Source organism: Larimichthys crocea, chromosome XIV (genome assembly GCF_000972845.2).
Source record: "Larimichthys crocea isolate SSNF chromosome XIV, L_crocea_2.0, whole genome shotgun sequence".
Taxonomy (NCBI): Eukaryota; Metazoa; Chordata; class Actinopteri; family Sciaenidae; genus Larimichthys; species Larimichthys crocea.
The window spans coordinates 13,498,432-13,524,884 of record NC_040024.1 but is presented as its reverse complement, the minus strand read 5'-3'; the positions used below and the strand labels follow the sequence as shown (position 1 = coordinate 13,524,884).

The 26,453-nt window shown below is 43.0% G+C and overlaps 1 protein-coding gene across 1 annotated transcript in view; it reads right to left on the bottom strand.

Annotated features, from left to right (window-relative positions):
* The window catches only part of ank2b (ankyrin 2b, neuronal), a 71,875-nt gene that overhangs the window by 15,702 nt on the left and 29,720 nt on the right, over window positions 1-26,453 (bottom strand). The window contains exons 14-48 of the mRNA XM_027287690.1: window positions 26,161-26,259; window positions 25,939-26,037; window positions 25,647-25,844; window positions 24,151-24,249; window positions 23,575-23,673; window positions 22,919-23,116; window positions 22,664-22,762; window positions 22,435-22,533; window positions 22,173-22,271; window positions 21,996-22,094; window positions 21,274-21,346; window positions 20,612-20,662; window positions 18,753-18,894; window positions 18,268-18,279; window positions 17,766-17,853; window positions 17,464-17,567; window positions 16,889-16,927; window positions 15,183-15,407; window positions 13,709-13,807; window positions 12,463-12,617; window positions 12,148-12,359; window positions 11,336-11,540; window positions 11,152-11,248; window positions 10,808-11,036; window positions 10,511-10,636; window positions 10,288-10,410; window positions 9,680-9,712; window positions 9,362-9,383; window positions 4,753-7,218; window positions 2,608-4,641; window positions 2,011-2,088; window positions 1,732-1,863; window positions 1,494-1,643; window positions 1,165-1,399; window positions 861-921 (exon numbers count right to left, since the gene is read on the bottom strand). Coding sequence (XP_027143491.1) covers window positions 861-921; window positions 1,165-1,399; window positions 1,494-1,643; window positions 1,732-1,863; window positions 2,011-2,088; window positions 2,608-4,641; window positions 4,753-7,218; window positions 9,362-9,383; window positions 9,680-9,712; window positions 10,288-10,410; window positions 10,511-10,636; window positions 10,808-11,036; window positions 11,152-11,248; window positions 11,336-11,540; window positions 12,148-12,359; window positions 12,463-12,617; window positions 13,709-13,807; window positions 15,183-15,407; window positions 16,889-16,927; window positions 17,464-17,567; window positions 17,766-17,853; window positions 18,268-18,279; window positions 18,753-18,894; window positions 20,612-20,662; window positions 21,274-21,346; window positions 21,996-22,094; window positions 22,173-22,271; window positions 22,435-22,533; window positions 22,664-22,762; window positions 22,919-23,116; window positions 23,575-23,673; window positions 24,151-24,249; window positions 25,647-25,844; window positions 25,939-26,037; window positions 26,161-26,259 — 8,379 coding nt within the window. The remainder of the gene's footprint in view (window positions 1-860; window positions 922-1,164; window positions 1,400-1,493; window positions 1,644-1,731; window positions 1,864-2,010; window positions 2,089-2,607; window positions 4,642-4,752; window positions 7,219-9,361; window positions 9,384-9,679; window positions 9,713-10,287; window positions 10,411-10,510; window positions 10,637-10,807; window positions 11,037-11,151; window positions 11,249-11,335; window positions 11,541-12,147; window positions 12,360-12,462; window positions 12,618-13,708; window positions 13,808-15,182; window positions 15,408-16,888; window positions 16,928-17,463; window positions 17,568-17,765; window positions 17,854-18,267; window positions 18,280-18,752; window positions 18,895-20,611; window positions 20,663-21,273; window positions 21,347-21,995; window positions 22,095-22,172; window positions 22,272-22,434; window positions 22,534-22,663; window positions 22,763-22,918; window positions 23,117-23,574; window positions 23,674-24,150; window positions 24,250-25,646; window positions 25,845-25,938; window positions 26,038-26,160; window positions 26,260-26,453) is intronic.

Sequence of the window (26,453 nt, the reverse complement as noted above, 5' to 3'; positions counted from 1 at the left end):
TTTTCAGACATTAAACCTGGAATGGGACAACTCATATCAGAGGGACCTGCTAATTCCTGACTGGTAGTATCCTGGGTTTGACTCATGCCATGAATGGATTTGACATCAACATCACCTGAAATTGAGGCTTGGAAAACATCAGTCTCAAGTTTAGGGTTTGAAACATCTTCAATAACGTGTCGAGCAGCTTCTGCAACTTCATCTTCTCTGTGTCCAGCTTGAATTACATCTTCAGGCACCACAGGCACATCCTCACTCTCTGAATCTATCAGGTCAACATCATATCCATACAGGACTTTATAAAGTCGAGTGGAAACTTCATCAATGTGTGTTCTTGCTATTTGTTTGGTCTGTGTGGATTCTGGGATGGAACCAGCTGTAGACTGAGCAGGCTGTTCACTAGTTGGTTGTTGTGTCAAGGAATTAAACTCCATAGAAAGTTTCCTGAAGTCTTGCTCAGCTTGATCACACTCAATCAAGCTATCTCCAAAATCAGTCATAGACAGCGGTCGACTCTCGCATACACCAGTTCGAGAGCTATTGGACAACTCTCGCCAAGATAACGGTGACAAGTAATGAGCATCGCTTTCAGAATGGGTGGTTTGTAGACACTCCAAGCTCCACTCCTCTCCCCCCTCTGCTCCCTCTGCTCCCTCTACGCCCTCTGCTCCCTCTGGGCCCTCTGCTCCCTCTGCTCCCTCATATCCAGCAGGTTCCTCATCATCACATGGTTCAACAGTGGGGTAAGGAGGTGGGGAAATCTGGGTGCCTAACATGGGTACCCCTTTGTACACAGGACTTATCACATGGGATCTGAGGTTGTAGGGGGAGGTGCGGTACACTGTGAAGAAAGGACTTACTTGTTTATAACTGCTTGTGTGTACTGTGTCTGTCAATTCCTCGTACACTCTTTGTGATGAGCTGTGAAAAAAAAAAGTTTTTCAGTATTTACTCACTGGATGGTCGTGGTAATGTGAAAAAATAGCAGCTGATAAGTCTAGCATTACTTCATATTGTCATAAACTTAACATACTCCACAATATAACTAATTTAAGCCAGATAAACTTAAAGGACCAGTATGCAAGATTTAGTGATATCTAGTGGTGTAGTTGGGGATTGCATGAATCCCCAACTACACCACTAAAAGCTTTCTTCATAACTTACTATGTTGTCTCCATCTCTTTTTGTAGTTTCTCTTTCTGGACATTTCTAAGAAGGCCTGTTGCTTTGGAATCTGTCTCTGATCTTCCCGTTGTGTCATGAAGCGATGACAGACTGGAGGACAGGTCCTCTGCTGACACCATGGGTACGTCTTGACCTGAGCCTGGACTCCTACGTGTGGCCTCCGTACGCCTGCCTGGTCTGGGGCTGTCAAAGTCTTCATGAAGGGCAGAGAAACCTGGCAAAAGATACAGTGCAGGCAAACACGAAAGTGTTTATGCTTTATAGGAAAGCAACTGATCAGAACTTTCTACAAACATTGGCCTGTGTACCTTCACTATGATCCAGTGCTATGGTCCGCTCTATTTCTGCATAGGTATGTGAAGATGTCTCATCCTGAGTGGACTTGATTATCTTTGTTTCAATGAGATGAACAATGTCCATTCGGTTGATCTTAGTCAGTCTTTTGATCAGTGTTGTTTCTGGTGACAGGAAACAGACTTAGAAATTCCACTCCATTTGTTTAAAATGAAACAATTATGAATGATTTGTACCTTACACATCACTAACCTGCGCCATGCTTTCCCTCCCTCTCTGCCCAGAGTCTCAAAAGGGCATGGCTTTGGTCTTGAAGTGAGTTGGGGTTTTCGATCCTTATCAGGTTGATCCTCTCCTCACTGAAATCCAGTTCTCGTGCCAACTCTGTGGAGAAAAGGAATATATAATGACTATGACGATCCGATGATGCATTTGAAAATAATGTTTCTTGAGAGCTTGGTAGCAAAACTTAAGTAATAATGTAGATTTGAACTCTGACAGCTTGATCACTGCCACTAAGGTGTGACTCACCAGTCCAGCTGAAGCCCAGATGGTCAGCTATAATGGCCAACCGTTGCTCTTTTCTCTCTTCTTCATCCTGTGGATCTACTGCAAATACCACCAGACAGCCATGAGCGGTCAGAGCCGCAAGGTATACCAAATCAAGTTACATTCACAAACAAAAGCGGAAAAAAAAGTCTTCACTGGCTTTCTTGACAGTTTTTTTGTGTTTGTTTTGTTAATTCATGATATCAAATTAAGGAAATGTAACCGAGAACACGTACATAATACTTCTGAAGATTGGTTGTGATAGATCTTTTAGTGAAAATATACATTTCAGTGATTAGAAAATAATTACTTAGTCTTTAATCTTTAAAACATTTTAATCACTAAGTTGTTTTCACAAGTTCCATAAAGCCTTTAAGTCAATCTTGAGATTTTCAGCACACATAGAAGGAAAGAGACACACCATTACGAACACAAACACAACGCGAGTGACACAGCCACATGGATTCTTCAACTACAATGGGGCTTTACTACAAGAGACAGAGAGGCAGCACCTCTACAGCTACAGTGTACTAACGAGGCACAAGAGATAGAGAATAGCCCCTCAAACTGGGGGGATACCTTGACTGTGGGCTTTATCGTCTGGGATTCGTTGCATCTGTGTCTCAACAGGGTCGTCCCACAGTGGTCTAATGGGAAAGACGGCTCCTGAGGGAGGGAACTGCATCTCTGGGAAAGTTTCTCTTTCTATGATTGATGGATCAATGAGACTGCTCTCATCGTCTGAGTTGGCGGCTGCAGCCTCTCGTTCTTTCTCTGCCTCTGCCAACCTTGCCACAAGTTTTGCCGCTTCATCACTTATCTCTTCGAAGAACTCAATGGACTGTTTGCGTGACTGACTTTTCTCTTTAGTGGGTGTCGATGCATGGGATGACTGACCACTTTTGCCTCGGATTGGCAATCTGGACTGGAAGCTCTTAGATTTTGATGTCTCAGCACTCTTTTTAGGAGATGGCCTGGTAGACTCCCCTTCACAGAAGCTCTTGGCTTTGGAAGATGGTGTCTTGGTTTTGACATTCACAGAGGGACCTGCATCTGTCTCAGATTTTCTCCTTGTATCCTTTTTTACAGGAACCTTAAGCTTTTTGTCTTGGGTCGATTCAGCACGTTTGACAGTAGATTCAGGCTTTAGAGAGCTAGCCTTGATGGGAATTCTAGATTTAGAATCAGAAGTAAAGGAGGGCTCTTTTTTCAAAGTGGTTGAGGAGGAGGTTGCATGAGATGGAGAGGAGACTGTGGATTTACCCCGACCTTGAGGAGCAGCCTTAGCTTGTGTTTTGACTGGAGTCTTTTTAACACTACTGGAAGCACTTTGTTTGGTCTTGCTTGTTTGTTTGGGGGCTTCTATCACTGACTGTGGTTCCTCTGGAGAAGAATCAGAGGACTCTTGGCCCTGCTCAGAGTAAACTGATCTAGTGACTGTAGTTTCTGCTGTCTGTACGTTCGTTATCATTTGGTCAGGGGAACTTGTGTCTAAATCTAAGCATCCTTGATTTACATTTTTTTCTGTTTTAGTCTCTAGATCTTCAGGGGATGTCTGATCTGTCTTTGTAGGTTTAGCTGAAGCTGAAATGCCCATTTTTGGAATTTTAGATTTGGAGGCATCAGCTTTAGAAGCTGGCTGATCACCTTCAGGTGGAGACTGAGGCTGAGAATCAGTTGTTTCTTTTGGTTTCTCAGGCTCCTCTGTCTTAACCTCTAGCGTTAAATTGAGGCCAACTTCAGGTTCTGCTGCTGGTCTCACAACTTCTTGCCTGGCCTCTTCCAAGAGAGGCTCCTCTAAAGGCTGTTCACCTATCTGGAAAAAGGCAAAACCACCCGCCTCTTCCTCATAGCTCCTCTTAGTCATGTCAATAGCACCACTTCGGGTCATCTCAAAGAGCTTCCCTTCTTGGAACAGAAAAGGGTTGGGTTCACTGGTAGGAGTACTCTCTTCTGTTGGTGTTCTCCCAGGTGTTGTGTCTGGAGTTGCTTGCAGAGACTGACGGTCCACAACCAGATTCAGTATCTTCTGTTCCTCCTCTTTGACACGAGCTGCAAAAGCAGCATCATCCTCCCTCATGGCAGACCATGAGTCAGTTTCTACCCTTGCAGTAACGCCTTTTGACTCAGTTCTGGGAGGTTCTAGTGCCTCATCCTCCTCCTCTGTGTCATCATAGATACAGACCTCTGGTTTCGACATTTCCTTTGCTTGACCTGTGGCAGCAGTTGCACTGAGTCCAGCCTCTGGTGCTCCTGTATGCACCTTTTGATCTCCTTTCACTTCATCTGTTACATTGTAACCTTGTTTTAGTGTACTATTCTTTTGACTGGTAATGCCTAAATCTTGACCATCCTTATTTTCTCCTTCGTTTTCTTTTGACTTCCTTAAGCTCTCCTCCTTTTGCTCATCAGTCCTGTTTTCAGCGTGTGTTGCAGCCTTTTTGGTAGTACTGTCTTTATCAGCAGAAGTCAGGACTCTTTGTTCCTGTGCAGTTTCCAGTTTGGATTTTGACTGATGCTGGTCTGAGACAGAGTGAGGTCCCTCTGAAGTGACACTGGCTGTTGTTGTTGTGTTCTTGACCTCTTTGCTGTGGGATCCGTCATGCAAACCTGCTGAAAAAGGAGAGGGAGGTTGTACTTTAATATGGGGATCAACAAATAGAGCTAACTTTGAATCTTCAGCGGGTCTATTGAGCCCAAATTCACTTTGCGAAAGCTTCTCACTTGTGGGGTCTAACGTTTCAAAGCTGTCATCCCCTATTTTGGCATCTGCTGAAGGACACAAATCTTTTCTAGAGTTCTTTTTGCTCCTTGCATCTTGTTCCATTTCATCAAATGTTTTTATTTTGGCTGCCATCTTAAACATCTCCTCCTCTGGAGTGATTTTTCTCTTAGCTTCATAGCTGTCTGATGTATCCTCTTCTTCTGGGTCTTCAGGGATGACAGCCGGTTTGGATGGAACAGAGAGGAATGTATGGTCTGGGGGTTTGGGATTTACCTCATAACTTACCTCTTCAGAACTAGGAGTTTCAGGGGAGAGGGGACTCTTACCGGAACTTGTCATCTGAGATGTCTGCTCACAACTGTCATCATCAGCACTAGCCTCATGGTCTCGAAGCAGCCTACCACGCAAAGCATCTTGGGGGAATTCTGTAGCTTTGGAGGGCTCTGGATGGCTAGAGGATTTACTAGGTAGACCTAGAGCTGATGGGAAAGATGGGTGGCTTTTTTGCTCTACGGGGCTGTTCTCTAAGGAGTCGTGAGGAGGGGATTCCTTGGTTGGGCTAGGTTCAATAGAGTCTGGGGACTTATGGGAGGAGTTTTCTTCCAGAGGACTACCCTCTAGAGAGTCTCTGTGGCTTATTGTCAAAGAGTCATCAGCTAATGGACTGAGAGCATCTGAGTCTTGTCTTAAAGGCAGCTCTAAGCTTTCATGACGCTGAGATGAGGATCTAGAGGCTGGAGAACCAACTAAAGACATTGCTAGCTGGCGATCAGGGCTTTCGTCATCACTAAGAAAGGTTTCTATAGTCTCTGAAATTCTCTTTGTAAGCTTTTGTGGTTTAGATGGCTTAGACTCGCTCCTCCTAACAGATATGGACTCACTTGTGGTGTGGTCATCTGCAGCCTCGCTGGAAGAGACAGGGAGGGTCATTTCTGTAGATAGTTGGCCACCAGTGGTCCCTACACCAGAGTCTCCAGACTTGTCTGTATCTTTACTTTCTTTTTTGACTGTCGTGGCAGTTTCTGCCAAACTTGTAGAGGACTGCAGTCCAGTTTTGGGAGAAAGACACATACTTTCTGGGCTTGTGCCTGGAGTGGCTAGACCCTCATGTTTGTAACTGTCCTCAGAGCTCATATGAGGGGTTCCATCTCCAGAACTGGCACTTAGTGAGTCTGCCGCACCCTCGTGTTTTAAGCTGTCAGAGCTATCATCAAGGCCACCATTTCCAAAGTCTACAGTCTCAGTTAGCTCTGAATGGGCAGCAGTAACTGACTTGCTTTCTTTTTCTCTGTCTTCCTGAGGGGTCTCTTTCTTGCGAGGTTTGGAATCCAAAGATACTTCTCGTTCTTGAGAAATGCGTGAAGTTATTGCTTTGGTCGTGGATTTTGACTTGGTTGTTTCTGATTTTGTGGTTTTCTCTGATCTTGACGTTGTTGTTGTTTTGAGCTCAAACAGCCCAGATTTTCTCTTTGAGGGGTCCTGCCCTGTTTGGAATGCTTGCATCAGCTCTTTGACTGACATTGTCTCTTCAAGTTTTTCAGATTCAGCTTTGGGGGATTTTGGGGGGCCCTGTTTTGCTTTAGGGCTTTCTTTGGCTTTTGAAGACGGTTTGCTCAAAACAGGCAAATGCGGAGGCTTACTTCCAGTGACCTTTTTGCTCTTTTGCTCTGCCTCTACTTTCTGTTGTAAGGCTTTGACTTTGTCCTTTATTGACCCAATGGGAGTTTCTTCAACCACTGGGGATACAGGCGATGTTGGGCCACGGGTTGTAGGCACACTTAGAAGAGCACCTGCATCTGCTGATTCCTCTGCCACCCCGTGGTCTTTCCCCTTTCTTCTGACTGGCTTTTTAACATCACCAGCAGCTGTTTTGTCATGCACTTTGGTTGGAGTTGTTGGTTTTGCACTTTTGCGTAGTACAACATCAGTGAACTTTTCTTGGACAGCTGGCTCTTTCTTAGCTTTTATTTTGGAGCTTACAGGTGCATCCAGGAGGTATTCTTTAAGGTCACCACTGTCCTTTATGGCTTTAGGTCTGGGAGCCCCTCTGTTAGTTCTACTTTCACGTAAGACAGGCTCTTGAATCTCTAAGGCTGCCATCTTTTTGGCCTCCTCTATCTCACTGTCTGAGAGGAGAACCCACTCCTCGGCCATTCTAGCCGCTTTTGCTACCTCCTCTGCTGCCTCACCCTCATATGTTCCACTCCTCAGTATCTCACTGACTTTCTCTAGGTCCTCTTTGACTTTCTCTAAGTCCTTCTCCATTATTTCTAATGGCTCTCCAGAAACATCCTCAGTCCCTTTCTCTAGACCACACCCTCCTAAGGAAGGGGATTTCTCTGTGGAGTCTGCAGTCAAGATGGCAGTCATTTTGATCAAATCTTGTTTCATCTCTGACACGTCGGATAGGAGGTCTGGTTCTCGGATCAGCTCTGATTTCAGGACTGATGTCCCCGTCTCTTCATCTTCCATATGGAAGAAGAACAAGTAAGGAGCAAAGAAAATCAAAAATTCAAATGAAAGGAGACAGACATTGGAGAATGTGATCAGGACAAGATTGGAACACACTGCAGGGATCATAGGACAACAAATTCACAATGGGTTCTACATCAGGGTATCAGAGGAATTGGGCTTATACTTTCATGTCTCTGGGGATCTGTGGTAAAGCAAAGGCTAAATAATACCGATGGGAAATGATGAGCAGGAAATAACTTGCTTATACACTCAGCGCACCCACACTCACAAGACAAAACTATACAACACAAGTAAAATACATTAAAAAACTATACCAACTATGAATGACACCAGGTTACCGAGAACCTGACAAGCACAATGGAAAAATGTACAACAAAGAAAACAAAGAAACAACATCAAAACATCTCAAGATTGTTTAGATGTATGACAAATGTCAATGTGAAGGTGGAAATGACTTGAAAACAACTTACTGAATACTAGTTGCATCTATCAAAGAAAGCCAGTGATAACTTATACAACATATGATGATTTGCCATGCACATCGTTAACTTCACAGAATGTAAAGAAGATCTTTGAAATGCTAGAAAAAACTGCTGGAGGGGGAAATTTTTAATTCCCTTTGCCCTCCATTCAGCCTCATGCTTGATTAAATATTTTCAATATAGATAAAATGAAAACTGAAATAAAAAAAAAAAACTGTGCACAAACCATGGTGTTGTGAGGGCACATTCCAAAATAAGCACACCAACAAAAGGACAAACAACACGCTCAGCAACAAGACATTACATGTAATCATTCAGACATACAAGCACACGCATACACATTTATGTAAGGCAAGTTATTTCCATGCAAAGCAAAGGGGAGTGCAGATGGAAAGGTCCCGGTTGAAAGTGAGTGGAAAGTTCAGTGTACTCATTAAATCCACAAGTAGTGGAAAAGAGGTGTTCATGATCAAGAGCTGCTTGTGAACATGTCTTCATTCAGTAATGTGGTGAGTTGTGGTGAGTACTGCCATGATAATATCAATATCATCTATCTTAAATACTCAAGTTATATATTTCTCTTGAAAACATGGAATTTTAAGAAATAACATATCATCCATGTAGGTACGGTATAGTTCATGTATGCCATGGGTTGTTGTATTGTGGGGTTAATTCAAATGTTAAAGAATATTGTATTTGCCGGTTTACATTTTAGTAATTTTCACACAAATGCATGAACAATGTGAGAAGGGTAGAGGAGGAAAGATTCAGAAAGATTGCTTTACTATTACGCTAGAGAGGACTACAGAAGATTCTGGCTTCTAGTGCACATGGGTGTGAAGGACTTGGGATTTGGGTGAACAGAGGTGCTAGCACAGCCGTGGTACAGCATAGCACAAACTGAGAGGTTATAGCATTATTAGGAAGAGGAAGGCAGCATCAGTAACAAGAGAGCAGGTGTCCTTCATCCTATCATCTCCAAAGCTGATCTTCCCTTCTTGCCACTATGTGATGGCTACAGTTAGTTAAGAGTGTCACATCAACCTTACTAGTGTCTGATGTACATTTAATCTATACTGTACATTTACCAAATTTTAATGCCTGGCTCCATAAACACAAACACTTTGAAAATGACACTGTGACTCTATTAGCACTAGTGCCAGCATTTGGCCAGATTTTGTCACACAGACATCACCACAGTATGAATGAGTATAATTTCAATGTACATACGTAGATGGCAGTGTCTAAATCTTTCTCCATATGTCCAATCTCAAATTGTGAAGGGGTAAGAGTTAAATCAGAGACAGGCAGAGGGGTGAAATCAGAAAAAAAAGGAAAGCAAAAGGTGAAGTTAAGCCTCTGGAGAAACAGAACATTGACATGGGGAGGTGCAGGTAAGGCCTTTGTGTTTGTTTGACGAGACAAGAATAGATGAAGCTTAAAGGGCTTTGATAAGATGTGTATGGTCTACACTTATTAAGGGCTATGCTGTATGAGTCTGACTATTCCTCTGTTTTAACTCTAGACATTAATCACCCATACATTTCAGTGTTTTCCTCACATTAGTTTGGTTAAAAGGCATGCATGCAGAATTATTCTAGAATAGCAACTGTTTAGCATGTTAAAGAAAATGAAGGCAAACATGTCTTACATTTCTCTAGCGTTCTGCTGGTCTGGAAAGAAAAAACATGGAAAATGGATCACAGTTAGTCTTTTTCATCCTCCGTTTGTACATAACTACTGCTTCTATTACTACTGCTAATTCAGGAAAAGAACACAAAGGACACACAACATCAATAATGAGCTACGCCACTGACAAATCACAAACTCATCTACTACGATAAACCAAAGCTATCTAAAATAGAACATTCGACTACTTGTGTTAAGTCCTGATGATAAGACAGTGGACAGGATAGGTCAGCAGAGCTAGTTAGTGGAGGAGGGTGGAGGAAGCGGTGGCTGCTTTTACCTCTTCCTCTTGCTCTTGGTCTGAATCGGACTCCTTTTGAGAGCAAGAAGCAGCGAGAAGCGGAAAGATGTACAGATAGAAACAACAGCAACATTAAAGAGAGGGAAAAGGACAGGGGGCCAATGTATGGTTACCATAGAAACAAAGACGACAAGTCAGTGTGATTCAGGGAAAGTCACAGTGGTCTTTAAAGCTGCATTAGGCAATGCTGTTAAAACAGATTCATGTTTTTGGCCAGCAACATGGAATATTGTCCAGTACAGACTTGTAGGTACAAAATAAAGTACTACTACAGTTATGTAGCAACCATCACTATAAAATAATAATGTTGGCTGCTTGTAGCATTCTCACAGTTCACTACTTTGGATGTCAAACATAAGAAATATGAAATAAAATAATAATTGCAGTTAGTGGAATAAATGCTAAGTGCTAGATTAATATGTATCACAGAGAAAACAGGCTCAAGTTTGCATTCTAGCTTACAAACAATTAAAGATTCTTGTTTTAGTGCTTCTCATGTGAACTTACAGCTGTCAGTCAGGTTTACTTACAACAATACGATACGCAACAGTCCTTTGCTGAGTCACAAAACATCATCAAGCTCTTACCTTGCAGTATGATGGGAGGGTGATGTTGAGGTTGCATATGGCATTCTGGGTGAGTGACCTGTAGTTCCTGGGTTCTTTCATAAAGGACAGACGGCCACACGGCTCCTGAGTGTTGTCTCTGATCTGTAGGAGTATTAGTCATTCGAGTTAGATCCAAATAATTCAGTATAATGAATTGTTGCTGACGTCTTTGTGAAATAAACATATGAGTAACAGTGCTCACTTTGATGAAGAGTGCTAGTCTGTTCTCCTTAAAGGCAAAGAAGCTGAAGAGATGGTGCTGGCCACTTTTGGTAAGTGGAACAAGGTTTCCAAAGCAGTCTGCATAGATAGGTTTGCCTTCAAGTACCTGGGAACAGACAGATGAGTACACATAATGGTACACACCAAACAAAGAAAAGAGCCTTTAAAAACTTAAACTCATCTCTAAATGAGCATTTTCAAAATCAAAAGTCAAATCAAGGACCTCCACATGGCATCAGCTGTAATGAAACACTCCTCCTCCACTCTCCTTCCTCACCTCTACGTCTCGGCTGCGTGCCACCTCGGTGAAGTTCTCCTGCTGCTCCAGGGTTTTGTCGATCTTGTCGTCTGTCATGCAGAAGCAGCGCAGTCGGGCCTCAATGGGATCATGGGTCTTGGCAAAGATGACAAACTTGGCCATGTATGGGACGCAGATGATCTCTCGGTACACCTGAGTGGAGAAGTTGACAGATTCCTGGACTTGCCGACAGTCTATCAGCCAAAATCTGGAAAGCAGGTGTGGATCGGAAAGAACCAGTGAGGTTGGGTATTTGTTGGCCGTTGCATATGAGTGACTTTAAATCAGTAGTTAACACAACAATCAATTCTTTTTTGTGTTACCTGGCAGACACATTGGTGGTGAATGAGACACAGTCATTGATGAATGTTAACGGGGTGGTTCCTGTTATGTCCTCCCATTGAGCAGGCGTCGTTCCTCCTGCACATGGACACAAACATATTATAATGTGGGCATGTGTCTGGTTGGTCTATTTACGTGTGTGTGTCTTTATGTGTCTTCTCTAACCAGTGATACTACAAAGTAGTCGTAAGGTGGGGGTGTCCCCTCCGAAGCCATTGAGGACCGGGTCAGAGTTGCTCTTGGGGACAGGGATGGTCATGGTGATGGGTTTATGGAACTTCCTTCTGCGGGGTTCCAGAGTGACGATGGGACTGAACGTGGCCTTGTTCCCCAAGATCTTCCTCACTACATCCAGATTCACTGGCTGGGCCTGGGAGGGTAGAAGGACAACACAACAGTTTTTATCAGCAGAGAACTTACTACTGTACCAGGGTTGTCAACTGACTGACTACAAGCTATAACGTACTACCAACTATCATCTAATCGAACACTCTGGGCAGAAGTATGAAATTGGAACCCAAAAGTACATTCCTTTTAGCAGGAAACAGTATGGACCATCTCTACCTTGATTTTTCTTGAAGCCCTTCATCTCCTAAATGTTACTCATTTTAGCCACGTTAGCAGTGTGGCTATAGGGCTTATAATGTAGGTTGGTCATCAGTTCATCAGTCTAAACTATCAATGAATTGCCATGAAATTTTAAACAAAAAAAATTCCCAAGTGTATGAATCCATAAACACTTTGCTGATCCATTGACTCTTTGTCCAACACAACAAGCAGTTCAAAGAGGGTTGAAACCTTCATGGTTCCTGGACAGTCAACTCTAACAACTTTTTGTTCCCCAAAGGTTGAACTGTTTCATCTAGAGCCATCAGTAGTTTCAACGTTTCCTCTGTATTTCAATATACCATGATAAGACAAATACAATAAAACAGGTGTTTGTGCCAAAGGACTACACTGATGCTTTTGTCAATCACCTGCAGTCCGACCCTGATTCTCTTGGTGAGGGCCCCCTCAGGAAAAACTGCCTGTACTTGGGGCACAACAGTGCTGCTCAGGATGCCTCCTTCAGGACCAATCAGATTACTGTCCTGCTTGATGCGTGACACCACTGCAAAGTATTGTGGGAAATCTCTAGTGATGATGCGGCAAACGCGTTTCCTCTCCAGCTCCTCTGGCGTGTCCAGCTCTGGAGGAGGGGGAGCAGAAATGGACACATGTCAGAGACATTCATGTAGGAATGAAGGTAGACTTTGTGGGTCTGCAGTGTTGGTACACCATCAGAGACTGACCCTCGTCCATGCCATTGAGTATCTGGTTGAGTTCCTCTTGGGTGTGCTCACAGTGATGCTCCTTCCAGCTCTCTCCGGTCTCGCTCCTCAGGATCACCAGCTCCCTCTCTTTCCCCCGCAGGGCAGCAAAGTGGGGGATCTCCACAATCACAGGACTGCATGGGTGAAGGATACAGAATGTTATGGATGATAACAGTGTGTGATACAGTTAGCATTGGCTTCTCACTGCTAATACCAATAGTAACTGTTGGTTCTGGCCTAAGTGTCTGTGCTCCAGAGGCTGCATTGACTATGTGCTCTGAACAGCACTGTTTAAATGACTCTGGCTGCATCGACACAATCCAGGTGGATTCACTGGTAGTGTTTTAGAACTGGGCTAATTCTACTGTTATCAGGACAACTTCCCAGATTTCTCCTATTTATTAATATATCAGTATTGAACTGTGACTTTAATACTTACCTGATGTGTGTATAGTAGCTAGTTACAACACATGTATAAGAAGCATGCTACAACAACAATCCAACATGGACAAACAAACACAGCTATTAAAGCAGAACTGCTGATATTTTCATGTGATATTTACTGGGTTCTTTGGCCTGACAGTACATTTTATATTTACCATGTTATTAAGCACTTTGGTCGCCCCACAGTGTGTTTATACATCTAGAATTCATATAATCTGATTATGTCCTTTAACCTCCTTTAGCTTTGGTTAAAAATGGTGAAACACAGGAAAACATTCATCATGTTCAAGCTTCATAATTAGCTTTAAATTTGTCATTTTCCTGCTAAAAGCTTAAATATTTTTCAGAAAAAATTACCAAAACTTTTTAGTGTGCAAGTTTCAATTTGTAATTTACACTTACACCACCATAAACCACACCATGCAGTCAGATTTCACTCCTAGCTACTCACAGGCCAGGCAACCATTTAAATTTCACACAAAAATAATAAAATAACAAACTTCTTCTAACACATTTAATAACTAAACGGGAAGCAAAAAAAAACAAAACAAAAACAGACAGAAATGGAAAAGGCTAAGCAGAAAAGAGATGAAAGAAAGGAAGAAACAGCAATGTGATGTGCAGAGGTACCAGATGGTACAAGGTACACTAGTGCAAGCATGATGGGAGGCTGACGGCTGGACAAAATAACATCAGATGGAGGGTTTGTAAAAGAAAACACTGAGGCTGGCATCCATGGATTGTTTCATATGCAAAACCGTTGATTTGATTTCCTCCCTACCCAAGGAACTTTGTCCCCGGCGGGCCGAGCTGGAGGATTCTGCTAACCAAACTCTCGCCCTCATTAAGAGGTGGAGGTGCACTGGGGAGGTGGAGTTTACTGTGTGATCGACCGAGCATCCATACGCAGCAGTGAGGAAGAGAGAGCACACACAATGTTTCGGTTGGGTGCAAAAGAGGAACCTTGGTGGACTGATGTGAGAACAGATCATTAACTGTGTAACACTGTGCTAATGTTAACTGCACGTCTCTGCAGACCAAAAGTGTTCAAGATGAAACAAAACAACACGATAAAAACATGAATAATTCTATGAATAAATACATGAAAAATCATCTTACTTGTTTTTATTTTAAGATCATTTTAAATTCTTTGTCTGTCAATCATCAAAGAGGGCGGAGCCTTGATGTAATTGGTTGTTGTCTTTTGAATAAGCGACAAGCCAATGATGTGGTGAAAAAAATCGAAATTAAAAACTGCTTCGATAAATTAAACTGACTTGCAATAAACTGTTATTGTGAAAAAAAGCAGGATGAAATAAAATCTCAATAATAGTTAACTGAAGTGTCAACAGGTGTTCAACTTCATATAGATTTGACTGTATTTATCCAGACAATTATTTAAATATTAAAAGTATAATATATTAGACACATTTTTTAAAAAATATCTTAATAATAATTGTATTTAAATGAAGTTTGAACACTCCGGGTTCCTGTATTGTATATGTTTTTGATTTTACAGGCCGGTAAGGACTGTTTCAAATGCACTGTAGAAATGTTCCAAATGTTACACTACGACAAACAAAAAGTCATAATTTACATTCATAATGGGACCAATTATATGAGTTAAACACTCAAAAACTAAATATAATAAGCAGAATAACATATTTATAGCTTTGGTCAAAGAGAACCTGTGTCATGTGAGCGACGGACAGGTGATGGATGGAAACTCATAATGTTTTTATACGACACTATCTCAAACTTTACCAGCAGAGGGCAGAATCTGAGGCCACATATCAAATCAATCATGGTGCAATACACTGCAGGTGGAGTTAATAAGAAAGGTTTGTTTTCGTTGAGCGTTAGGGATCAGGTTTAAAAAAGAGTTAGACCGCAGCTGTTATGAAAGAAAACAGAGCATGCTGAAGAGCAAAGATTAACAGATCCCTGGTGCTGGCAGGAAGCGAGAGCAGATACGGAAACAGTTTTAGTAATGCAGAGGCAGAGGAGAAATTAATCTGAAAGAAAAGGGGCAGCAAGTTGTAAGCTTCTCATTAAAGATGAATGTAGAGGTAGTGGACTACAGGTCTGACCTCCTCTTTCTGTTTGATCATTCCTCTATGTTTTCTCTCTTTAACATACGAAACACTTTAAAATCTAATCAATACATTACATCTACCTCTCCTTCTTAACCCTGTATGTCTACTGACCCCGAACGCATCCGATCATTCCATCATCCATCCCTGAATAAGCCTTACCCGAGGAACTGGGCTCCGGAGGGCCCCACCTCGATGAGCCTGCTGGCCAGGCCCTCGCCCTCCACCATCGGGGGCATGGTGGCCAGACGGTGTCTCTTCACCAGCCGGCACGTCACCCGCGTGGGCGCGCTGCACTTCCTGGGCGGGATGATGATGCGCAGGCCGTTGTGCCGGCAACCGCGCATTGCTCCGCCCCTGGCATCCACCATGAAGCTGACCAGGAAGCTGAGGTGGAGGAGGAGATGTTTGGAGTTAAAGACATTCATCATTGATCCATTCAGTCATGAGAACTTAGACACCGTAGAAGAAAATCTAAGAATCAGCAGCTGTCTGAAGCTTTTAAATGACAATGGCTGAACTTCGCCTGACAATCTTCACTTTTCACAATTCACTCGCTTGGTCTGGAGCTTTTGACCACATAACACGGTCTTTATCACCAAAGAGCAGTTTAATGGAGACTTTTCTGTCCTGAAGCTCCAAGACAACTGTGAAAAAGTAATGCTGATGAAGACAGTGTGGTCGAAAGCTCCAGGACTCACTGTCAACTATGAGCTTGGGTCTGCCCGAGGTTTCTGCCTGTTAAAAGGAAGTTTTTCCACCACCGTCACCAAGTGCCCATCTATCTATCTATCTATCTATCTATCTATCTATCTATCTATCTATCTATCTATCTATCTATCTATCTATCTATCTATCTATCTATCTATCTATCTACTGGGGCCACTGTGGCTGGTAGTGGTGAAGCCTATATATAATGTAAAGTTTTGAGTAAGTTTAAGTAATAACTATCTTAAGCTAGCTAATATTAGTTGCCATATGCTAGTGGTCATAGCAGACCACGTAAGACTACAAAACCTCTGAATCACTGAACAGAGCAAATGTATGTTTTATTCCTAATGACTTCAACTTTTTAACTTGAGGAACAAGGTGGTATTCTATTGTTTGAAAAGTTCTGAAAAGTTCTGTTCACTTTAAGGGAAACTATCAAATGCTAATCATCTCATCATATTTTAGAATATTTTTGATTGGGTGTCTATTTTCTCAACACTGAATGGTCTCAGTGAACATTCAACTTTCTGACTTCATGGATTGACACTCTTTGACCTCCCTCCACACTGTATGCACATGGACCACACATCTCAATGAGGGGGTGTATGGGTGTGATGAGGTGACACCGTGATCTCGCCCCGGCTTCAGTAAAGCAAACATCAGTTTTTAAAACACACAGACAGAAAAACGTGTGTTATTGAATTCAGCGACACGACCAGTAAACTGTTAGGAGACACACACTGCTGTCCTCAGCGGTTTAACATTTCTCCTGCATATGATGTAGAATGATATTTATCGGATATACTAACACTGTGTCAGAATATTCCTCAGGCTAACATTAAAAGGTCGGTGGGTATGTTAGTGGAAATGCACAATTTACAAGACACTGTATGAAATCAACAAGCATGTCCTCAACGTTCACCGCCTCTTTGTGCCCAGAGATCCACAATTTAAGGTTTGTTTTGCTCGACTCATGTGGAGACACAACGTGGATTAAAGTGATTCGACACGCTGTGAACCCAAAGAGCAAACGAATGAGGCGGTGTCTGTTGAGGACAGGGACATGTAACACCTCTCCACCAGGAGAGCACACTGCGAGGGGGGGAAGAACATGATGACGATGAGGAAAGTGATTAAACCAAGGTGCAGAGGGTCACCTGCTGTGGTCTCCATGATCAGGGCACGGAGAGGAATGGCTAAAAACAAACAACCACATCAGACAGAAAGGAATCAAAAAGTCAGACAGCGAAAAATCTGAAGAAGAAAAAGAAGAATCCAGAGACGAGGAACAAAGCAGACATGAACGTCAGAATAAAGAAAAGAGGCGATTTGCTGTGGAAGCCACGTTCTAACACACTCAAAAAGTGTTAATTTAAACTGAAATACTGACTATGTGCTGTAGGAAAGTGGTGATTTAAATCAGCATTTATAGTCAAAACATGGTCCATTTCTTTATGTGTGGCTGCCAAGTGACAGAAAACACTCCACTTACACACTCCAAGCACTTAATTTAAAATGAACAACCAATTAAAAATGCTATAATTAAATGTAATTAAATACTTGAAACAGCAGCTCAACCATCAGGACCTCGATAATACTGGGTTAATAGTTAATACATATTCATAAACTGTCAAGACGCTTCAGTCTGAGCAGGAATATTCAGACTCCTGAGCACACATACAGTACGTGTTCAATATGTGAGTGTAACTCCCCCCGGTCTGACAGTACGTACCCAGAGTGAATGGGGCTGGAGGATAAAGCAACATTGTCCAGGTTCTCTGTGCCCCAACTCAGGCGGTATGAGTCCCTCTCATTCTCTCTGCTAAGTGCTGAGACCTGGAATCAGACAAAGAACCTCAGCGATTATTGAATGTAGCAATACCAATTAAAGAATGATGATTCCCATCATTCACGTGACAGTTGTAGTATGAAGCCATCGGCAACCGGACTTTTCAACTCGTCCATCATGATTCGTTAGTTCTACTGACTGGTGGTGTAACCTCTGTGTGTGTCTGTGGTGACCGTGTGCTGTACCTGGTGACAGTTGAGCATCTCGTCCATCATGCCTTCGTGTTTCGGGGAGTAGTAGCTGTGGTGGGTGGGTGTGAAGGACCTGTCAGAGCTGGAGCAGAGGACAGAAAACAGGTCTTAAGACAAACAACAACCTCACAGGAAGAGTGGAATCAAAAGACTGACAGCACCTAACGAGCTAATTGACACAACCAGCAGCTGTGTACTACTGTATTTAAACACACTTGAACAAAGCTAATATACTCACACAGCTAACGTTAACCTGATGGTTTACTATGTTTGTTAACATTTGTAAAAGAGGAGCTGAGGCTGATGGGAATGTCATTAGATCTGCAGTATTTGGTCATAGATGAACGAAAAGGGGTGTGGGGTTATTAGGGTTCATCATCTGGAGACAACGAATGTACAAAATGTCAAAAAGTTCAATGCCCAGAGAGTTAAACTGGTCATGTCATGAGTGCTGAGGGTTTAAAAGGCCTGATGTTCGGCCAGCGTCAGCACATACCTTTGCATTCGACTATGGAGGCATGACAAGGGAGACCAACGATGAAGTATGAGCAGGACGAGGAGGTTGAAAAACACACACATACACAAACACAGGTGGTTAGTTGTCGAAGTTATTGTCCTCCAAAGGACAGACATCATAAGTACGTACGGATACACAGACTGGTCATTAGACAGGAACTGAGTCAAAATGGAACCAGATCAACAGTGAAACAGAAGCAGACTTTAGATCTTGGAAAACAATGTTTTGCTCTGTGGAGAGATGAGCATTAGTTTGAGTATGAAGCAGATGGAAGTAAACATTTGGTCTGAGTCAGATTCAGTCCATCCAAAGACTTGTTTTTTTCTAACAATAGAAAATACTTCTCACTTCCAGGGAGAGTTTTAGTTAGTTAGTTTAGAAAAAAACACACTTGAACACTAAGCAGATTGTTCTTGCTGCTTCACAGCTAACGTGACACAGTCTGACGTAACAGTCTGACGTACCTGTCGGTGCGTCCCCCCTCCAGGCTGAAGCGGAGGTAGTTCATTCCATCCAGGTACTGTCCAGGCAGGGAGTCATCTCCCAGCTCCCTGAGGTCCTCAGCCCTCAGATACTCCCCTCCATCACCAGTCATCGTGTCATCGCCTTAGGAGAGAGAAGAGAAGGTGAACTCATGAACGACAACAAAACAAAGATTTTAGGAGTGTCTGGCTATACTGAGTAGTTAAGTCGTCATAAGGACATTCTATTGAAACAAGCTCAGAACAAGTTTATTTTTGACCTTGGAAAAAGTAGTTGACGAAACAATCCCCACAAGCTGTTGTAGCATTGTCAGCGTCTTCTTCCAAGGTCAAGAATGAACCTTCAATCTCTAACTGATATATATTTAAGAATAAACCAACATGGACGAGACGTTCTTGAGGTGGTCAAAAATCTAATTTGAACATCTACAATTCTGTGAAAACTGGACAAACTTCATTTGCAGAGGAAGATAATGAGACATGATTGACTTTCTATCACAACGACTCCTTGCAAACTTGAAAAGTAGTAGTTTCATAAAGTTTGACCTTTGAGTTAAGATGATTCTGTCAACTAATTCTACATTTTGAGGCAGATATGGTCATTGATATTTGAGAGTTTAAAAAGGATGTGAGAACGATACATCGGATATTCATTTTCTTTACACAACCCATAACAAACATTTACATCTTTCATAAGAATCTCTTCATTTTGGACAAACTATGGTGGTACTGATGGTGACACTCACTTTCTGCTGAGTTAATATTGGCTGATATGATGTCCTGCTCTACTATAATCATAACCCATCTTTATACTGTGTTGGATGTCATTGTTACTTTTCTGTTGAGCAAACTCTCCAGACTTAGCAAGCTTAGCAGCTGGACATGATGTTAACATACTCACCGTTCAACTCCTCACTACATGAGTACTATCATCTATTCTACTGACAAACACTGATGTTAGTCTGTGCACACTAGCAGTTAACAGCATGTTCTTTCTGTTTAACCGTCTGTCGTCTCACGTCAAACAGATGCATGTTACAGCAGCATTCTCTATGACTATGTGCTGTCTGCACAGCAGCAAAGCTCTACTGCTGGTCCACTACTGGACAGGAGGGGGCAGCATCACCTGGGCCAAGATGTTCTGTATCAGCAGAGGAGTGTACTATCCCCAAAATGTATATTTGATTTATTTATGTAGTGAAGAAAGAATGTTCTGTACATATATACTATTGCCTAATACTAGTCAATGCTTGTGCTCTCTTGTGCTTTTCCTCCTCTGACACAATCTGAGCTACACTGCTCAGTTTGTGTTTGTACACTGCATAACCTCCAGAGCGGCAGATGGTGGTGCTGGTGGTGGCAGGTGACACGGGCTGAGAGAGCGCAGTGTGCCAGACTGCAGAATGCCATGTGAGTGTGGTGAATTCTGGAAGTGTAGTTGAGTTTTTGGCCCAGGTCTGGCATAAAGCTTTACACTAGGCCAGTATAACAAGTGAAAAACATACTGCTGTAAGACAGAGATGTTCTGATGCCATACGTATACAGGCTACCTGCAGAGGGAGAGTAGAGGAGAGACATTTGAATGAAGTTTTGACTTCTTCTCTTGTGTGTGCTTTAATGTCATGAGGTAGACTTTCTTGAGGTAAGACTCATGAGGGAAATCCTTTAGGCTAAACTCAAGTCAGACGTTTTCCCTGCATCACTGCTGACCAAATATCTTATTACAGTTAGTATTGTAGCATGTAACCAGACAGCAGTCGCTAAAGGCTCATTCACCATGCATGACACACTACCCCACACCAAGTTCAGCATGTCCTCACACAAAGCGACGTGCTGAATACCTTCCAGATCCAAGAAGTCGTCCAAAACATCATCATCGATGGCTATCAGCGCTGCGGGTTGACATCACAGTCACTCACTACCTCCTAAAATCTGCTCAAAATACTTCTGAACTCTCCAAAGAAGGACAGAAATGTACAACATAATGGGACTTCAGATAGGATAGGACTGAAACTAATGAAATGAAGAGTTTGGGAATGGAATATAATGTAATGTAATGTAAGTTAGATGTTCCACTTTCTCCTATAGCGCCTATCGACCTTTATCTGTTTGGTCCTGGGCGGGTAGTGACCTGGAACCTGGACAGTGGCTTTATCAGAGCTCTGTGGCTGGGCTCAAACAAAACACTGAATAAAAGAGGCTTAAAAGCTCTTTGTCATTTCACATTGTTGTCATTCTTGATATAAAATGATTATATCATATTATTATTATTATTATTATTAGTGCATCTTTAAGGCACATTTCACAGGTGATTGTTCCTGGCTGAATTGGGCTCAACCACTAAGTCAAAACACACAAACAGGGCTTTGTTGTGGGACTAGTTCATCCACAGTGTTGTTGTTGGACACATGCTCAGAATACTTCAGGGAGATCTCTTTTCATTCCCGGGCTACACTGTGAGTTCATGTTGACGGGCTTTAGTGTGCTACAGTACATGACTCACCCTCTTCATCCGAGACATCCAGCACTTCAGTCATGGTCTCTGGCACGTTCAGCTTGTGTTTCTCTGTCACCGTCTGGCAGCATGGGAGGAAGCACATCATCACAAATTAGAATCTCATTCACATCACCCTGAAACCAGTGTAGTGTAATCTAACAGTCCTGCAACACTGTTACCTTTCTAATGTTCAGTTTTAGAGGTGTTGATTCAACTGTAACTTTTCAACCTTTCTGCATTGTACTGAGAGGTGTTTTGAATATTTATACTCACCGATGAATGAAATGCTGAAACTTCAAGCTTATACTTGCAATTTGCAAAGTAACTGTAACTTAAGTAACTTCATATATGAGTTCTTTATTAAAATCAATAATAAAGTATTTGGCAGACTGATGTCATCCAGACAAAAGACCAAACGTCTACACAAAATTGAGCTCCTAAATTTAGTTGTAATTTCTTTTACACATTGTGTTATGTATGACGACTGTTCAAACTCTGCTTCATAGTGTGTTAGGTACATTTAAATAATGTTGTAGCAACGCTTAGTGGAAACTAGACATCTAGAAACGTTGGTAATAACAGGATGTGCCACATTATTATTACTCATAGAATGAGCTGACTGGGAGTGAGCAATGTGCAATGCAATGTGGGATCATGGTCTCTATCTTATCTTAACTTGACTTGACTTTGATCTGATGGAACCTAAATGTTGGAGGTGTGTGACGTACCGTGGTGGTGGTGATGATCTCCTCAGTGACGACCCTCAGCGTGTCCACCACAGAGATGTATCCCAGCCTCCGAGCAATCCCTAGAGCCGTGTTACCATTCTGAACGAGAAAGCGCGGTGAATGAGAAGTGTGTCCGTTCAAGTGTGTGTGTGTGTGTGTTTATGTTTGTTTACCTACCACAGTGACAGCGTTGGGCTTGGCACCGTTCTGCAGCAGTACGTTGATGATGTGTGTGTTTCCTTGCTGGGCGGCCTGGTGAAGGGGAGTGTATCCATTCTGAGAGGGAGAAAACAAACGGCTGAACACGGTGTATCACAACAGCACTTGTTTTTTGATATGATTCTGAGCATGTTAGAAATAACACAATACAATAATAACATGAGCTTTATATCAATATATAAAAGGGCTCAGATGTTCAGGATTATCTGAGGTTCAGTACCTTGGTCTTGGAGTTGACACTGGCTCCGCTCTGAAGCAGGAAGTTGACCATCTTGGCGTTACCGTAGTGACATGCTACAATTAGTGGGGTGTATCCCAACTGCAGAACATCAACAAACATGTTAGAATTCTGCAATTATGAATAAGACACAGTTTACAACACTGGAAGACTCTGAATTATTATAATACTGATAATTGTGAGCGGTGTGAGAAAACATGGTTGTTCATACTTTGGTCTGTTGGTCGAGGTTGGCTCCGTTTTTGGCCAGGATCTCGGCAACGGCCACTTTATCCTCCTGAGCTGCCAGATGGAGGGCAGTCAGGCCACTCTGCATGAGGAACACACACAGGACAGTTACTACAGTGACAACAGAGCGCACACAGACTGCATCACTCCTCATCAGATCAGCTGATGTAGCTCATTTGTTATTGAAAAGACTGATTCTGCGGTTACAGATACTTGGTTTTGCGTCGTTGTGCAGTACCTTAGTTTGGATGTTGATCTGGGCTCCCTTGCTTATGAGCAGGGCAGCCAGGTCTGCGTGGCCCTCCTGGGAGGCCAGATGGAGTGGAGTGACGCCCTGCTTGGTCAGAATGTTGGTCTCAGCTCCGTACTGCAGCAGAACTCGGGCGATTTCCATCTGGTTCTTCTTAGCCGCGATGTGGAGGGGAGTGTATCCGTTCTGATGCACGGGGAGAGCACAGACACACTGACACTGTTACTGCTGAATGTTCACTGACACTGCTTGTTGTTGGCTGAAAACCTCATACATGTCACATCACACACACACACACGTTACTAAACTGTCCTGCTGCCCCAAATACTCGCTAGAGCACCATATGTGGATTAATCCACCGCTGAAAATAGTCCCCAACAAACATTTCTCATTCTTATTTCCTCTGTTTTGGGACGTATTAAAGATGGAATCTACACTACATATTTGTCCAGAGCTTTCAAACATCTCATGGCCTTCCTCACCAGATGGAGTTTGCTCAGTCATCATCACTTGAGCTGAATGTCGAACAGGTGAGAAACTGATACTGTTAAACTGTTTTTCTGTGTTCATGCTCTTAGAACTTTGTAACATCTTTAACCTTCCAATCAGCCCAGTGTGGACACCTCTGTATCGTGGACTCTCACCTTGGCCATGGTGTGGGGGGACGCTGCTTTGTCCAAAAGCAGGAGCGCCACCTTCTGGTTATCGTAATGCGCTGCAACATGGAGCGGGGTGAGGCCGTTCTGTAAGGGATGGACGGTGAGCGCACATTGGATTAAACAGCAGTTAGTGCAGCACCAAGCCATTAACATCACACACACACACACACAGAGTTAACAGGAAGTGTTAAAGGGGGGTAAGACTGCAGGTTTAGATCAGCTCGAATTATGTTAGACAGCAAAAGCTGGAAGGATCACTGAGTGGCTCCTTATTATGACGCAAGGACGAACATTGTCAAAGAAAAAGAAGGAATCTGTTATCTGGAATAAATCACAGTTAATCCAAATGAAGCTGGTTTTATTCAAACTAGGCTTACCGGAGCTCTCGCAGGCAACTTAACCTCAATTCAGAAAAAATAGCAACAAAACTCTTAGATTGAAACTTTACATGCAGGTAAAGGGCTCAGTGATTCCCTTTATGGCAGATTCAATATCAGAGGAAACTTTCTTTTATAGATTACACAGCCATGAAGTTGAAAAGTTTGTGTTTTGGATGAATACCTTCCCGGCAGAATCAGGTGGAGCGTGGCGCTGCAGCAGAAGTTTGGCTACATCTAGGCTTCCGTACTTAGAGGCCACATGCAGAGGAGTGAAACCTTTCTGTGGAGAGAAACACACAAAAAAATATTTAAAACAAAGAATGCAGCATATCTATACACAGGTTAACTGAGGTCAGACCTCATCAATAATTATATATGTATGTATCATTAGTTTGTGATGAGCTGTCTTCACCACCTCCTTGTTGTTGACACAAAACAATAAAGAAGTCTGCACCTGCTGACACGCTGATGCAATTCTATGTAACATAACCCAAAAATATTACAGAACGCTCTTTAGCTTTCACAGTACGACCAGCAGAGGGAGCTCTGGAGGAGAGAGGAGAAGGATGGAGGAGAGAGTAGAAGAGAGGAGAGGGATGGAGGAGAGAGGAGAAGGATGGAGGAGAGAGGAGGAGGATGGAGGAGAGAGTAGGAGAGAGGAGAGGGATGGAGGAGAGAGGAGAAGGATGGAGGAGAGAGTAGAAGGATGGAGGAGAGAGGAGAGGGATGGAGGAGAGAGGAGGAGAGAGGAGAGGGATGGAGGAAAGAGGAGAAGGGTTCCTCAGCGTAATAAACACAGTGTTCCCAGTCCATTATGAGCGTGCTCAGATGGATGGAGAGCGTTAACACTTGCATGACAACAACTTTCCCTGATTCGGTTTCCATAGCGACAGCCACACCCTTCCTCCCCAGAGAGAAACCAAGACAGAGAGAGAGAGAGAGAGAGAGAGAGAGAGAGAGAGAGAGAGAGGAGGTCCACTGAACCCTGATGGATACACTGCATCACACAGCGCTTTGTCTCCGTCTGTGTGGATGAAGTGAATCACAACATCTGGACGGTGTGTGACCTCCTCATGGAAACACAGTGATGTGACGATAAATCACTGATTTATCATCATCAGAGGGAAGGCCTCATCAATCATTCTTTAGAAGTGGGTCAAACAGACAGAGGCCTGCACATACAATACTACTGTAACCTCTCAGGAGTGAAGCATCATGGGATTAGCAGTCTTTCATCTGTACATTCGTTCCAACCTGCTAATCTGTTTGGTGGATTTGTGCATTTGCTGTATTACTTTCAACAGACTGGGCTGTCGTGTTGTTTTTAGAACACAGATAACTCATCGTATTTCCTCTTGATCTGCTCCGCTGTATAATCCTGTTTGTTCGTAGTAACCTGATTTTTTCATGTTAGATCCCAAAAGGCTGTTTCTTTTTTTTTAGCAGATGCTAATATCTGTTGGCTTCCCTATGCTTGATGTGTTGGCAGATATTTAACTTTGAGTCAGGCTAGCTGTTTCCCCCTGCTTCCAGTCTTTATGCTAAGCTAGGCTAATCACATCCAGATCAGTTGTCCCATCATATGCATATTTCCCTAAACTCCTCGTTGAAACATGAACCTCATGGACTCATACATGAAATCATAAATGCTTGCAGGAGGACATGTCCTCAACCCACCTTAGTGGCCAATGAGTGTGAAGCACCGGCCTCTAGCAGGACAGATGCTGTCTCCACCTGCCCCTCCCTGGCGGAGATGTGGAGGGGGGTGTAGCCGTTGGTCGTAGCGGCATCAGGATGAGCCATGTGTTGCAGCAACAGCTGCACGATCTCTGTTTTCCCCAGACGGGATGCAATGTGGAGAGGGGTCTGGTCCTCCTGAAGATGACGCAATGGAAGAAGGATGAACTTCAGCTTGTTCTGAACAAAGAAGAGCTCTGTGAGGTGTCTCTAAAGATAACAGCAGTCTCACCCGTGCCCTGGCGTCCACGATCGCGCCGTTCCTCAGCAGACATCTGACCACCTCCACCTGGCCTGCTCTGGCTGCCATGTGCAGCGCTGTTTCTCCACGCTGCAACACACGGCAACATGTGGGTCAGCAGAGTCAACACACGCATTCTTATTCTAAAATAACTAAACTGCAAGACGGTGTCCCTCTCCCTCTCTCTGATTGGCTTGTTTCCACAACACTCACGATGTTGCTGACGTCGGGCGAGGCTCCGTTCTGCAGCAGCAGCAGGACGATGTTCAGGTGACCCATGAAGGCTGCCACGTGGATGGGAGTCAAACCAGACTGGACGCAGGAAGGAGGAGGAGGTCAAAGAGGAACAAGAGAATAAAATATTCATAATCATATTGAACATACATTTGTTATTCAGAGAGAGCCACCAAACTATGATATTTATATCAATGCCCCTTCTTTAAAGTTCCATTTACATTAATCTTGTGTATGTTATCATTGTTCCAACTATCATGCCACTGAATAAC